This window comes from Lipophrys pholis (genome assembly GCF_963383615.2).
Source record: "Lipophrys pholis genome assembly, chromosome: 20".
Taxonomy (NCBI): Eukaryota; Metazoa; Chordata; class Actinopteri; order Blenniiformes; family Blenniidae; genus Lipophrys; species Lipophrys pholis.
This window is the reverse complement of record NC_137648.1, coordinates 15213680-15226803: the sequence shown is the minus strand read 5'-3', so window position 1 is coordinate 15226803 and position 13124 is coordinate 15213680. Positions and strand designations below refer to the sequence as shown.

General features: G+C 44.3%; 2 protein-coding genes across 7 annotated transcripts in view; one reads left to right on the top strand and one right to left on the bottom strand.

Moving 5' to 3' along the window:
• Positions 1-14: 14 nt before the first annotated feature.
• On the top strand, positions 15-6102 carry pdss1 (prenyl (decaprenyl) diphosphate synthase, subunit 1). Its single transcript, XM_080489006.1, has 11 exons — positions 15-218; positions 1275-1339; positions 1453-1585; positions 1776-1906; positions 2042-2183; positions 3101-3212; positions 3297-3406; positions 3493-3573; positions 3693-3806; positions 3888-3968; positions 5217-6102. Exons 1-11 carry the CDS (start codon positions 57-59, stop codon positions 5355-5357), a joined length of 1272 nt encoding a protein of 423 aa, XP_080345132.1. The 5' UTR covers positions 15-56; the 3' UTR covers positions 5358-6102.
• Positions 5977-13124, bottom strand: part of abi1a (abl-interactor 1a) — a 48975-nt gene continuing 41827 nt past the window's right edge. Inside the window, exons 7-11 of one of the 6 annotated variants that reach the window (XM_080488999.1) lie at positions 12612-12746; positions 10514-10792; positions 9013-9099; positions 7775-7960; positions 5977-7688 (exon numbers count right to left, since the gene is read on the bottom strand). In XM_080488999.1, coding sequence (XP_080345125.1) covers positions 7513-7688; positions 7775-7960; positions 9013-9099; positions 10514-10792; positions 12612-12746 — 863 coding nt within the window. In that variant the 3' untranslated portion in view covers positions 5977-7512. The remainder of the gene's footprint in view (positions 7689-7774; positions 7961-9012; positions 9100-10513; positions 10793-12611; positions 12747-13124) is intronic. The other 5 variants (XM_080489000.1, XM_080489001.1, XM_080489003.1 and 2 more) reach the window with 5 other exon arrangements.

Genomic DNA, 13124 nt, shown 5'->3' with positions numbered 1-13124 from the left:
TTCCGGTTCCGGGTGCACGTATATAACCCGTTCCCCCATGCGCGCTGTTGGGGAACATGGCCGCTCCGTGGTGGAGGCAGTGCCGGAGGTGGAGTACTAACTTTCCCTCCGGTAATGTGTTTGACAGTGTCTGGTGTTTTAGCGGCAGACCGGTGTGCGCCTCCGCGTCCTCTCTGAGCCGCCGGTCGTCCTCCTGGAGTTCCGGGCCGGGGAACCAGGTGAGTCACCGGGAAGGTCAAAGATGTTCCGCCGGGCTGCCAGCCGGTCCCACCCGCAGACTCTCCGGGCTGCGAGTTTTATTTAATTACTTTTTATAGTTTTAAAGCTTTTAGCGTGACTTCAGCTCCAGTCCTCTGAATGTTTCATTCATGTGTTGAATGACTTGTGTCAGGGTGTGTTAGTTGCCTTGACTCTGCATGCAGAAAGGTTAAAACCTGCTGTGACATTATGGACAGTCTCTAATCTGCCTTTGACATGACCTGCTGTCCCCTCTCAATCCCACCAATGTCCAGCAAAACGCTCGATCGTTCAAAACTCATTCATTTATTTCACATTAACGCACCCCACCGCACTGTGCAAAGTATAATCACTCAACTTAATTTTACTGCTGGAGTCATTAACAAATGTGCTGTGTATAATCAGACTGCTAAATCTACTTAGAAATAATCCATGAAGATACAAAACTCCTCTCATCTCCTCGATATCAAAGTCAGCAACACGAGTCTCTGATTGAAAGTTAAATGGAAAAGCAATGCAAAATTAATTCACTAGTGTAATCTTTATTGGATGCTTTCAGATCATATTTTTTGAAAATCCTTTATTTAAGGCACTTTTTTCATATTTTTCCACATACAGTAAATATGTCATACAATGACATCTAGAAGCATGTTTATAAAAATCCAGCTGATTTTGCCCTTCTAGAATTTTCTTTTAGGGCCATATTATACTGGTTATGAACACTAACAAACAACAGAACATGGGAGGGTACCTCATCAGAGCCTCAAACCATCTCATAGACTAGAAGGTAGGTTCACATGGAGCTCAACTACTGTCAAATTATGTCGGATCTAATTTGTTTTACATGCTCAACCAATTGGTCCAACTCCTGTAAAAGTTTTCTTTTTCTGCCTATAGGGAAAATTACTTTTTTTTAAATATGAAATGCATTCAAGTAAAACGTTAATATGATCTTCAAACCATTAATTAAGGAGTGATTCTAATGTTTATCAATGAATTAATGATCATCATGGTTTTGTTTTTATTATGACTTTCAGGGGAAGCCACCGCTGGCTCTCGCCAGACACCCCAAAACTTTAAACCTAAATTCATTTTTAATCAGGTGAGTTTTGGCGTTACTGTGCATCTTCATTCTTGATTATTTCAGATATCGAGTGCAGATGGGAATGGCAGCTGTGTACGTCTTTCCTAATCTATGCATATCTTTCTCTCCAGACACAAGTCAAGGTTACTGTATCCGACACAAGGATGGTGCTGTTGGCGAACGACACACAGCGATGCAAAGCTGAAGGACCCCTTCATGTTAGCCCAGAGAGACTTAACAAGTCTGTATGATGACATCAAAAAGGTAAAACCTGGAAAACCGAAAGTAATGTGCTAAAGCTTATTCTATCTATGTGACTTTTGTTTGTTGTGTATGTGACCTTGAGATTACGTTTAAACGTCTTGTAAGGTCACAGGTTTTCAGCTGTAATGTTTTGATGTCGGTTGTTTGCTCTGGTAAATTGTGACCGAATTAAATGGCGTATTTATTCCAGGAGTTGTTCGTATCCAAAGAGGAGCTCAAGTATGTATGCGACTACTACTTTGATGGCAAAGGCAAAGCCATCCGACCAATGATAGTCGTCCTGATGGCGCGAGCCCTGAACATCCACAGTAACCGAAGCGGGTAAATGTTGTTTTATTGTGTTTTCCTGGCACACGAATGAACGGCTGGGAGATGAGAAGTGCCACGCCTGGGTTACACATCTCTAGAATTATCTGACCGATAGTGACGCTTCGTATGTCCTCTGTGATTCTGCAGAGACCTGCTTCCCGGTCAGAGGGTTGTAGCCATGATCTCTGAAATGATTCACACTGCCAGCCTCGTGCACGATGACGTCATCGACGGTTCCGATAAGAGAAGAGGAAAGAGGACGATTAATAAAGTGTGGGGTGAACGAAAGGTAAGGGACCTAAAAAAATTGTTTTCCTTTTCTGTGTGCCATGTCATTGGAACAACCATCAACTTTTTTTGTAGTGCCTGACACGGTATGAAAAGGGTGTTTGAATTTATAGAGGGACGAAACAAAGAAATAAAGAAAACCGTAAACCGAGGAATGGGACAAAGGTTGTGCCTGAAGCAAAGTAAAAAGAAAGGGCCTCTCTGCTAACTTACTTCAAAATGGACACAAATAATTCCAAAATGACATAAAGGAAATGTCCTTGAGACTTTAGTACAAATGACATGCCTTCATACCTTGTGTCTCCACGTCTTCATACAGCGTGTAAAAGAAATAGTGAACACTATTTTTCTCAGTAAATGCATTTCGAAAGGTGAGATTGATGGGAAATTTTCATCAGACATTGGCACATTCGCCGCACCAGACTCCACTGCTGAAGAATAAAGCATGTAGAAGCTTGTTTTAACTTTGCTGCATATTTAGGCAAGCCCGTGAAACACAGAGAGAATGTAGTCCGCTCAGCAAAACACTGAAGTTTAACTTGTTCGATGCGTGAACAATGGGACTGCACATCACTATGAAGACAGGATGTTGTGGTTACAAACTGACACTAACTGAAGGAAGGTTGGATGTTGAAATGTCCTGAAACATTTTGGATTACGATCTGCTGTCATCTGTCAGAATGGAAAAGATGAAACAAGGGTGGGCATTTCAAAACCTCCTAAGAAAAAGAATGACGCTGCTGTAATGGGCCAACTCTTCGCCTGACATGTATCCAATTGAACATTTATGGAAAGTATTAAAGATCAGAGTCATAGAAGATTTAAGACTAGATGATTGAGCCAAAATCAGCTGAAATTGTGTTTATAAAAAAAAAAAAAAGGTACGCCATGCTGAAATCCTTGTTTGGTGTCTTCCAGGCCATATTAGCTGGAGACTTCATCCTCTCTGCTGCCACAATCGCCTTGGCTCGCATCGGCAACACCACAGTGGTCAAGGTGTTGTCCCAGGTCATAGAGGATTTGGTTCGAGGTACGTCACAGCATCGCTCGCACAACCGTTTCCAGCTGGCACTGATAGCATTCGCACGCTAACACACAGTCCTGTCCCCTCCAGGGGAGTTCATGCAGTTGGGCTCCAAAGAGAACGAGAACGAGCGCTTCAAACACTACCTCGAGAAAACCTTCAAGAAGACGGCGAGTCTTATTGCAAACAGTTGTAAAGCAGTACGTATGTTCTCTTCTCATGAATAGACGGAGAGAAGATTTCTACGGGTTTGGTTTTTCCTCTTGACGGTTTGATTTCGTTTCAGGTATCCATACTGGTTAACTCGGATCCTGAAGTCCATGAAATAGCCTACCAGTACGGGAGAAATGTCGGAATCGCATTTCAGGTGATTTCTGATGTTGACGTGAAATGTATGTCGCGTAAGGTGTTCATACAGGAGATCGGCGTGTTCACCCTTTCATTGCCGTCGAGATGTGAAGTATAACGTCTTTTCTTCCCCTGCAGCTGGTGGATGATGTTCTGGACTTCACGTCAGGAGCCAATCAACTGGGAAAACCCTCGGCTGCGGATCTGAAACTCGGTTTAGCCACGGGACCGGTGCTGTTTGCTTGTCAACAGGTGAGAGACACATCGGCATTAAAATAATAAGATGCAAACACAAGGTGCATCGCTTTCTACAACCCGTTCCTTCCTCCTCAGTTTCCTGAGCTGCACGCGATGATCATGAGGCGCTTCAGCTCGAAAGGAGATGTAGATCGAGCCTGGCAGTACGTCCTTGAGGTACAACCTTTTATAAATCGACTGGGTATATTAGATGGATGAATGTAGTTTAGCTCATACACACACCATTTTAAAACCGAAGCCTGTTTGTTTTGAGGAAAGAGTGCAGACGATCACACCAATATTACTGCTGAACCCCAACCTGACACTAACTGAGGTCTTCACCTGAGAATCCACATTCGGTGACCTCAATTTAAATTCCCACAGCTCAGTGTGGAATCAAGTAAATAGCCCCACAAGCAGAAAAGTCCAAAGCATACAGGCACAAGTTAACTCGCTGTACATAACTGTGTCAAGAAGGTCAAAACTGAACCATCAGCGGCTTCACTCTGGCCGGCGGGACAGCGTTGTAAAGTAAAAATAAGTCTTATTAATTAAATATTCTTAAATGAAGTGTTTTCACCTTTGGGCAAAGTTCAAAGTTTTCCCAAGACTTTCTTTTTAGTTTAGTCACATTTATAATAGTGTAATAGACTTTAACTTCCATTTATCGCTACAGAGGATAAAATTCTTGCTGGATTTCTTCAAGAAAACCTTCACAAAGCTGTTGTCGCGTCCTGGACTGCAAAAGAAACGTGCCATTATCTGAAAGGGAAGTGTTCTGTGACTGTATCTTCAGCTTATTAAAAATAAAAGGTTAACTTTAATTACTGGGTTGTATGTGGCCCCAGAATTTAATAGAGCGTGACACACTTGTTACACAGAACAACAATGTTTACTTCCAGTGAGACAATTTAACACAATTACATGACTATGTAGTATATTTAAGTGACTTACCCAGATACCTTAAAGATGCCACAGTAAGTATTCAGAGAGCTTCCGTTTGTTAAACTTAAAATAGTTTTTCCGATGCTTTTCAACATTCATTAAAACTTAAACAAATGTAAGACTGCACAATACAGCAAGATGTCAACATGAGGAATGAATTGTTTCCATGCGTTATGCATTGCGGCTCTGCGCGTCACATATTTGGCCAATCGTATTAAACCAAGCTGTCCTACATTGTGTTGGCAACTCTCAACATTAATATCAGAGGTAAAGTGGCCAAAAAAACGAGTCAAACGCTCAAAAGCCGGTGTCGATGGGAGATGAATAAAACTTGCAATTAACAAGACATTACCAGCATTATTGTAGGTCGTCGCTTGCATCACGTACAGCTTCGAAATCGAGACTTTAAGCAGCTGAACACATTACTGTATGTCGGTTCATTGAGCTTCATGGATTGAACGGTGTCCGTCGTGTTTTCAGAGCGACGGCGTGCAGCAGACCAGCTATCTGGCTCAGCGCTACTGCCAGGAGGCCATCCGGCAGGTCAGCATGCTCCGGCCGTCCCCGGAGAGAGACGCCCTCATCACGCTCACAGAGCTGGTTCTCACCAGGGACAAGTGAAACTCCTCCGTCAGGCTTCGCCTCAGGCAGCTACGTGTTGTGGGGGGAAAAAAAAGCAGCTCACCTCGCCACCGTGCGTTTGTGACGGGCCCAAGTGGAACCAGGAGGGGAGTTTAATTGGCTGTTGCTCTCAGTACTTCAATGCTGGTGTACGATATGAGGACAGCAAACTGGTCTCTGTGGCTTTCTCAACGAGAGCCCCCCCTCTCTCCCCCCCAAAAATGTACATGAATTATAATATATATAAAAAAGTTTGTAAATTGAATTCAGTTTGAAAATGGAATAATGGTGAAAATTTTAAATGAACGTCAAGCACTGAAAACACCTTCCAACCCCTCAACGTGTAAAGTACTGTGACCACCGGGGAGGCCTGGACCGGCTGAGATGGAAGCACTTCCAGATCCGTCCACAACACAAAACGCCAAACAGTCACGTGTCTTCTCCGACTTTGTCTAATGTTGTAAGGTGACCTCTGTGAAGGCTCAAGTGCCCTGTAACAACCGAGGCCTTAACATCTGCAAAGACTTTGCTCAATAAACCGCCTGTTTGACTTTTTATTTTCTATTTAAGAAATGTCTGTTTTCATCTGTTCCCTCACCAAGTGACCACATGTGTGATGCATGTTGTACATAGAATTGTTTATTATAAAAGACTGTACATTAATTTCTCAATCAACATATTATACATATAAATGAAGGGCATACATTTCAGTTTTTCTACCCAATAAAGTTGAGCTGGAACACTTTTCTGGAGAATAATAACCGGGGCCAAATATCAAGGCATTAGCAGTGGTATCCTGAAATGGTAAAATGGTGACCGCTGCAGGTGAAGCATTCAGAGGTCAATATTTAGGTCATGAATTAAAAAAAAAAAACTTTAAGGGCCAAAAAGAAATGTTATCAAGCTGATACCTTAACCTGAGTCACATTTAATCCGGACTGCCTGATTTGGACTTGAGTTACTGCGTTACGCCGTCCAGAGGATTACGCGATCCTTCAACCCACAGCAGGTCTTTGTTGCTTTCAGGAGGCTGATGAGGTATTAGAGTTGTTTCTTGGTCTACCTTATTACATCTGAATAGTCACATGGCAGTGTCAAGGCAGGACTCTAATATAAGCGCACACCAACCACAACCGAGAGTCCTTCATAGCCAGTTACCGACGGATCCATCAAAGCTTGCGCGGATTAGTATAAAATCAATAACAGTGACGTGACATAATCTCAAAAACAGCCAGAATGGAATGTGTTCTGCTTTGAGATCCGAGTGCTGCAGGGATGAGTCCTCAAACTGAGCAAAAACCTCTATGCACGTCTGGTTTTGGTATTAATCACAGAAAGACTATTGGCTTTCTAGGAAGGAAACCACAGTGATGCTAAAGCCAATATCAACACCGGCATAATCCCTGCAGCACTCCTAATTAAGTTCAAATGATCATTTAAAGTGTGAGAATGAGGGAAAAAGCCTGTAATTACTCAGTCTAACAAGTTCAGTGATTTCAACAGTGTAATAAAACATAAAAGGTGAATACATTTACAACATAATGCAAGCGTAATGGCAATAAAATTAAGATTACATTATATCTCAAAAAATAAATTTGCATGCTCTACGCCGAAGGCTGCTTTTCCCGGGAAGTTTCTTTGAAATACCATTTACAGTATCGAAACCTGTGGAGTCGTTTAAATCGAGGGCACCGCTCATAAAAACTATAATTTCATCGACATTCACTGAATTTACATTACAGAGACCCGAGCGGCTGCAGCTCACATTATATACAAACACTTCCACTGAAGGAGCACATCTTATTTGTTCCATCTAAAGAGATTCAAATCACTTTTGTTTTGTTCACGCGAGATGCCGTCGCACATCCTTCAGCTGTGTTCAACTGGTGTGAGCACCCGCCGGCCCATTCGTTATAAACTATTTGAACATATTCCATAAATGTCCCCAACCCGTCCCTATAACACCAAAATAAACTAAATAGATATTACTTTTTCATTTCATTTGCATTTCATTAAGGGAAAGAACATTCTGTCATATCAAAAAAAGGTGGGGTGGGGGTGGGGTTTACAGTTATGTCAAGAGTGCTGCGGTCAGTCTCTGGGTGGATTATGATATGACTGAATAAATAGACGGTACATTGACTGCGAGGTCCCTTCAGTCGGCGTAGTGCATGATGGACTCCACGTAGTTGCCGGGGAACAGGCCGGTGGTGCCGTTGCACACGCCCTCGAACCAGCCGTCGTCGTTCTTCTTGACCACGTAAATGATGGCGCCCTCCATGAAACTCAACTCGTCGTCCTTGTCCCTGGCGTAGTCGTAGATGGCCACCACTGCGAGGAGGAAAGGGAGACGTTTGATCAGTGAGGGCGGAGCAGGCTCCCGAAGGCCCAACGCAACGCCTGAATTCTGGCCGGACCTTTCTCGACGTAGTTCTTGGGAGCCCACTGGGGGTCGCCGTCGGCGTAGGGGTCGTTGTAGTGCACTACGGCGGCGTCCTCCTCCTCATAGTCCACCGGGGGCGGGGGCGGCGGGGGAGGGGAGTCGTCAAACATGGGCATGTCGTCCGGCGGAGGAGGGGGAGGCGGAGTCGGAGTATCAGCGACTATCCAAGAGAAAAGACTTTCAGAGTTGGAGCCATGATGCCGACATGAGGCTGCGGCTGATCAAGTCAGTAGGAAGCAAATCATGCAGAATCGCTCATCATGCTAATACATGCACACACACAAAAAAAATGTATGCATCAATCAGGCTGCAAGACGTCTCGTGCGTCGCGTCGTAGAACGATATGTTAGCGCTGTTAAATTTGTCCGGATACACAATCAGACATGCGTACAGCTAAAACTGACATTTAATATATAGAATATCACATACTAACTCGTTCTATACAGTCGGACAGAAATATGTTTGCCAGCATCTGCACCAAGAATTCTTTTCTTTATAGAATTATCTAAAGATTTATGATGTATTTCAATCATGACCGTGCAACAGTGTCAAAAAATGAGATGAATTGTTTGAAGCAAATAGGTTTTCTGGTTCGAAAAAACTCTGGATGAGGCTTTAATGAGTTGACAGCAGCCACATTTCTTTGAGGCTGGTGTCAAATTACAATCAGCAGAGCTTCAAACTCAAACATGTGTGAAGAGAAAGTTGGATTTAGTGGATGAACAGAGGCAAACTTTAAATGGAGTCAGCATAACAAGTACAGCACATGCTGCAATGACTTGCTGTAGCAGCCAAATACACTTATTTGCACTGCCTGCTTTTTACCAGCAGAGAGCAGCACTGAGGCCCATCTTTCCTCAGTTTAGTGACGTTAAGCACTTTTTCCTCCCAAGCATCTTTTAACACAGCTCAACTAAGATCTGCTACTCGTACTTTCATCACTGCAAATGATCTGGAACCTACATCTACACCATCCTTAATACAGAAATAAATGTCACAGTACAAGTTGATTCCATGTTGTTAAAACAATGTCTTTCACAGGAAACACTATGTTAGGCGGATCTCTGTTGTGAGAGGTTAGTATGAACTGCTCTAACAGACAGACGACGGAGGACAGTGGACAGAGACAATGCATGCAGGGCGTTTTGGAGGAGGGAATGAGTTGGCTCAGGTACAGAGGAAAGTACTGCACTGTACTGCCTCTTCACTTACTGCTCTCCTGCATCCTGGCCACAAAGCCAGTCAGAGGTATCTGTGGAGTCAGCTGGGGCATGGGGGGAGGAGGAGGAGCGATAGACACTGAAAGCCGGCAGAGGAGTGCACAGGAGGGCGGAGAGAGTGAGCAACGGTTGGAAGAGAAGGAGAAATAAAGTCCATCAGTCTCAGAGTGCCACCCAATCCCAAGCAAACACAACAGTGACACACAAGATGTGAGGACTGTGAGCTAAAACTATACTAATATAAAAAAGAAAAGAAAATAACTGAGTGAGGTGCATGAAAAGTGGCAGACTGAAACGTGAGTTTTAATAGTGTCAAGAGTACTAAATCAGCGGCGGCTGCACAGATCAGACAGGAACGTGGGTTGAAAAGTTCAGGGACGCGTGTGGCTGTGACGAGATTCCACATGGTATCTGGGGATCACTGGGGTCGCAGGGATAAACGGTGGATTAAAGTTGATTTCTGTCAATCAGACCACCCCTGACCAAAATTAAAGGAGGAGGCGCTAACAGCCAGCAGAGGGCGCCGTTTCCCATGGACGTCTCTACAACGTGACCTCGATCAGAGGCCAAGTTCATGAGCTCCTCTCAATCCTGAAAAGACTTTGGATACTTCTTCTCCATTTTTCAGGCTTTAAACACAGTGACTGGGTGATTCAACGCCGTGACTCAACACATAATCCTCCAAACTGTTTGTAGAGCTGAGCAACGCGGCCCCCGTCTACACCTGGGTGTCATATGTGAGAAACCACATCGCAGGCGTGAGTACTTATTGAATGTGGCATGAACAGAATGCGATCGACAACATCTGGAGGTGCTGCTGTGATCTGATCCAGGTTCGGAGTAAGTTCAGACTGTGACCACATTCTTTGGAAAAACAGCCCTTCCTGTAAGTTAAAAGATCACTAAATGATCTTTCTTCAGTCTATCCTCGACTGCAAGGAGAAACGTGAGGTGTGAAGTGAAGTATTTGGTACTATATTACTTAGTTTTTTTCCAGGTACAATATAAAGTTACTTTTTAAACTGTGGCCAAAACGTTTTTTCTAAAAAGCTTGAAACTTTGAGTGTATAAACTAATGACAAACTAATAAAATGTTTGTTCATATTCAGTTTTTCTAAATATATTTGTACTTTGAGGAGCTTTTCATTCCGACATTCTTTTCCACCATCCCATAATGACCAATAAGACTTGTAAAGCTAATAAAATGAAGTCTTCCGCTGCTGATAACCAAGCATAGACAATGATAGAGTTGTTGACCTGGCTGTTAATCAGACATTATATCAGCTTTGGAAAAGACAACATCAATACTAATGGATATCTCACAGTTTGGGAAAGAATCACCTTAAATCTGCACTGCAACTTTCAAATATGAAACGCTGCGGAATTTAACGTCCATTGTGCGTGGCATTAAAAGAAAGTAGTGGACTTTGCGTGCTGCAGTGGCAGCAGCAGGCCTGTGAAGTAGTTTGGAGCTGGAAACAGAAGCGCCTTACTTGAGTTCTGGCCGTAGCCAGGAGTGCCTCCATTAATATGAGGCTGCTGATTCTGCTGCTGCTGCTGCTGTAGTTGTTGTTGCTGCTGCTGCTGCTGTAGTTGTTGCTGCTGCTGCTGCAAGGAGAACTGGGAAGTGACCGACGGCGCCCGGCGGTAGGTGCCCGTGGCCGAAACCATAGAGACAGAGGAGTTGGAAGGGTTGTGCCGTGAAATCTGCCGCGAGATGGTTCCAAACTGGGACATGGGAGCGGGGCCCAGACCAGGCCCGGGAGCCACCACTAGAAACACCCAAAGACAGGGGGAGGGGGGGTAGAGAGAAGAGAGAAGAGAGGAGAGACCACGGAGGGAAGGAGGGAGGGAGGTTAGACAGAGGAGAGGGAGAAAAACAATCGAAACATGAATCAGCAACACTGCAGAAGATTAGGGATTAGCTTTAAAATGGTGATTAGAGCCCCAGACTGTTTGAAAAGGCAGAGGAAGCAGGTGTGGGAAATGATCATGTAATGGCACAGACATATTTCAGACGTAAAAATCGTCTCGTTAGAATATGCACATCGAGCTTCCTGAGAAAAGTGGGAAAACTGATCATTAAAAAAAGAAAGAAAGAGAGCAGCAGCAAAACAGACCGAACAGTTACAAACAGCACCTGGAGGCCTTTCAAAGGGCTGCAGGTAAATTTCACAACTTAAAATCTAACCATCATCTTTTCAACAGCAACAACATCGCAGCAACGTGAAATACCCTCAAGTGTTGGAGGGTTAAAAAGCAGTGTGCAAGTTTGTGGAAGGGGAAAAAAAAAACTGGAACGTGTAGGAGGGGTTGAACATTTGGCCTTTGCTCTGCTTGAGCATTTCCTGTTCACAGTTCTACCTTAGCACCGCATCTCGGGAGGCCTGGCACTCGCAGAGGAACCGAGGAAGTAAAAGTTCCAAACGCAAACAGACTCTTTCACAAAGTGATTAAAGCTGGACGAGCGGTTCGATATGCAGAGGAGGGAAGAAAGAAAAAAAAAAAAGGTGTTTTAAGTGATCATTACGTTCAGCGCTTTGAAAATTGCTGGAGTTTGAGATGAGACAGCCGGATGCTGCACAAACTTATTATTCACTGATTGTGATGAGACAGCCGGATGCTTTTCAAGTATGACTCGATGATATACAGTCAATTTCCCATTTAATCTAATGCTGAATCAGGCAATGTAGTAAGTCCTCCATGTGATAATGTAGCACAGCTCCTGGATTCCGATGCCATTACAAAATCCAACATACAAACACAACGTCCCACCCAAAATGTTTAGGGTGGGCTAAGTACCCTTTTAATATAAATATTCATGAATGATATTGCCTGATAATGCTTTTTCACAATCACTTACAAAACTGAGACATACTTTACATGTGCTGCAGAAGTCTCAAAGTCACACAGGTTAGCCCCAAGAAGCTTGTGCTATTCGACCGTGTAAATCTCCCAATTAGAGGATTGTTTTCAATTCTAATAACAATCTTAGAGAATACACAGGCAGAAAAATCCACTTTGGGCAGACCGGGGGTGATTTGAAACTTCTGAACTTCAAGCACCCAATTAGAAAAAAAAAAAAAAAAAAAAAAAACCCTGTAAAGACTTTAGAAGTGGAAATCCACCACAACCACCACCCAGAAAAGCACCGCCCGCAAAGATACAAGCGATAAAGTGCATCTCCAAGCAGAAGAAAAAGTCTGTTCACACTGCAAACAGCTACAGAGGCAAAGATCTGAGGAAACTTGTTTGAATTATCGTGGCTGGGAAAAGTTGGCTATCATCGATATGTCTCAAGAACCAATTAAATTTGTATGTTTTCCAATTTTCTTCATTTTGGTAACCTAAAGATATGTGGTGCAGCGGCAAGCGCCTCCTCTTCATATGTCTTCCCTGCTGCGTCGATGTGTTCTCTCAAACTAAATCAACATGAATGATCAACCTGCAGTGTGTACAGACGGCTCCACCCTCAGCACCGTTCATGTGTGCAGTAACGCCGCAAAGAGATCAGAGGCGACGCGGTGATGATCCCGCAGACGATCAGCAGACGTGACAGAAGAGCAGCTCTTGGAGTTCGAGGGATCTCACCTATGGTTGCCGGTGGAGGAGGTGGTGGCGGCGCTGGAGGGGGCCCTCCAGCCATAGGAGGAGGAGGAGGAGGAGGAGGGGGAGCAGGGGGTGGGGGAGGCGGAGGAGCTCCAGGGGGAGCGGACATGGGTGGGACTGAAAGCAGTATTCACATTAGTTACCGTTAAATAGCAAAGCGGCACCGACATCCATCCGGGCCGCTTCCTGCACTTCCACTGTGTTACATAACATCGCATCAACATACTTAACAACCCTTTTGAGGCCGGGGGGGGGGGGCTCAGACTTTGTCGTGGTGCTCCCCACTTAAAAGCATTTTCTTTGTGGTATGAATCGAGTGTTGCCATGGCGACTGGCTGGCAGCGAGAGCCGTGGATGGCCCTGCGCTGCCAGCACGATCCTCGCACCGAAGTAAACAGCCGCTGTACGACACTAAAACATTTCGTCCACAGCTCGACTGTATTGCAAAACTCAGACACGCAACGCAGCGCCGCGCCGCGTCTGCGTCCGTTGCGG

Coding starts and splice junctions, on each gene's coding strand:
- pdss1 (XM_080489006.1), top strand. CDS start 57: ATGGCCGCTCCGTGGTGGAGGCAGTGCCGGAGGTGGAGTACTAACTTT. Junction 1,586..1,775: donor TGTATGATGACATCAAAAAG/GTAAAACCTGGA, acceptor TATTTATTCCAG/GAGTTGTTCGTATCCAAAGA. Junction 3,807..3,887: donor TGCTGTTTGCTTGTCAACAG/GTGAGAGACACA, acceptor CTTCCTCCTCAG/TTTCCTGAGCTGCACGCGAT.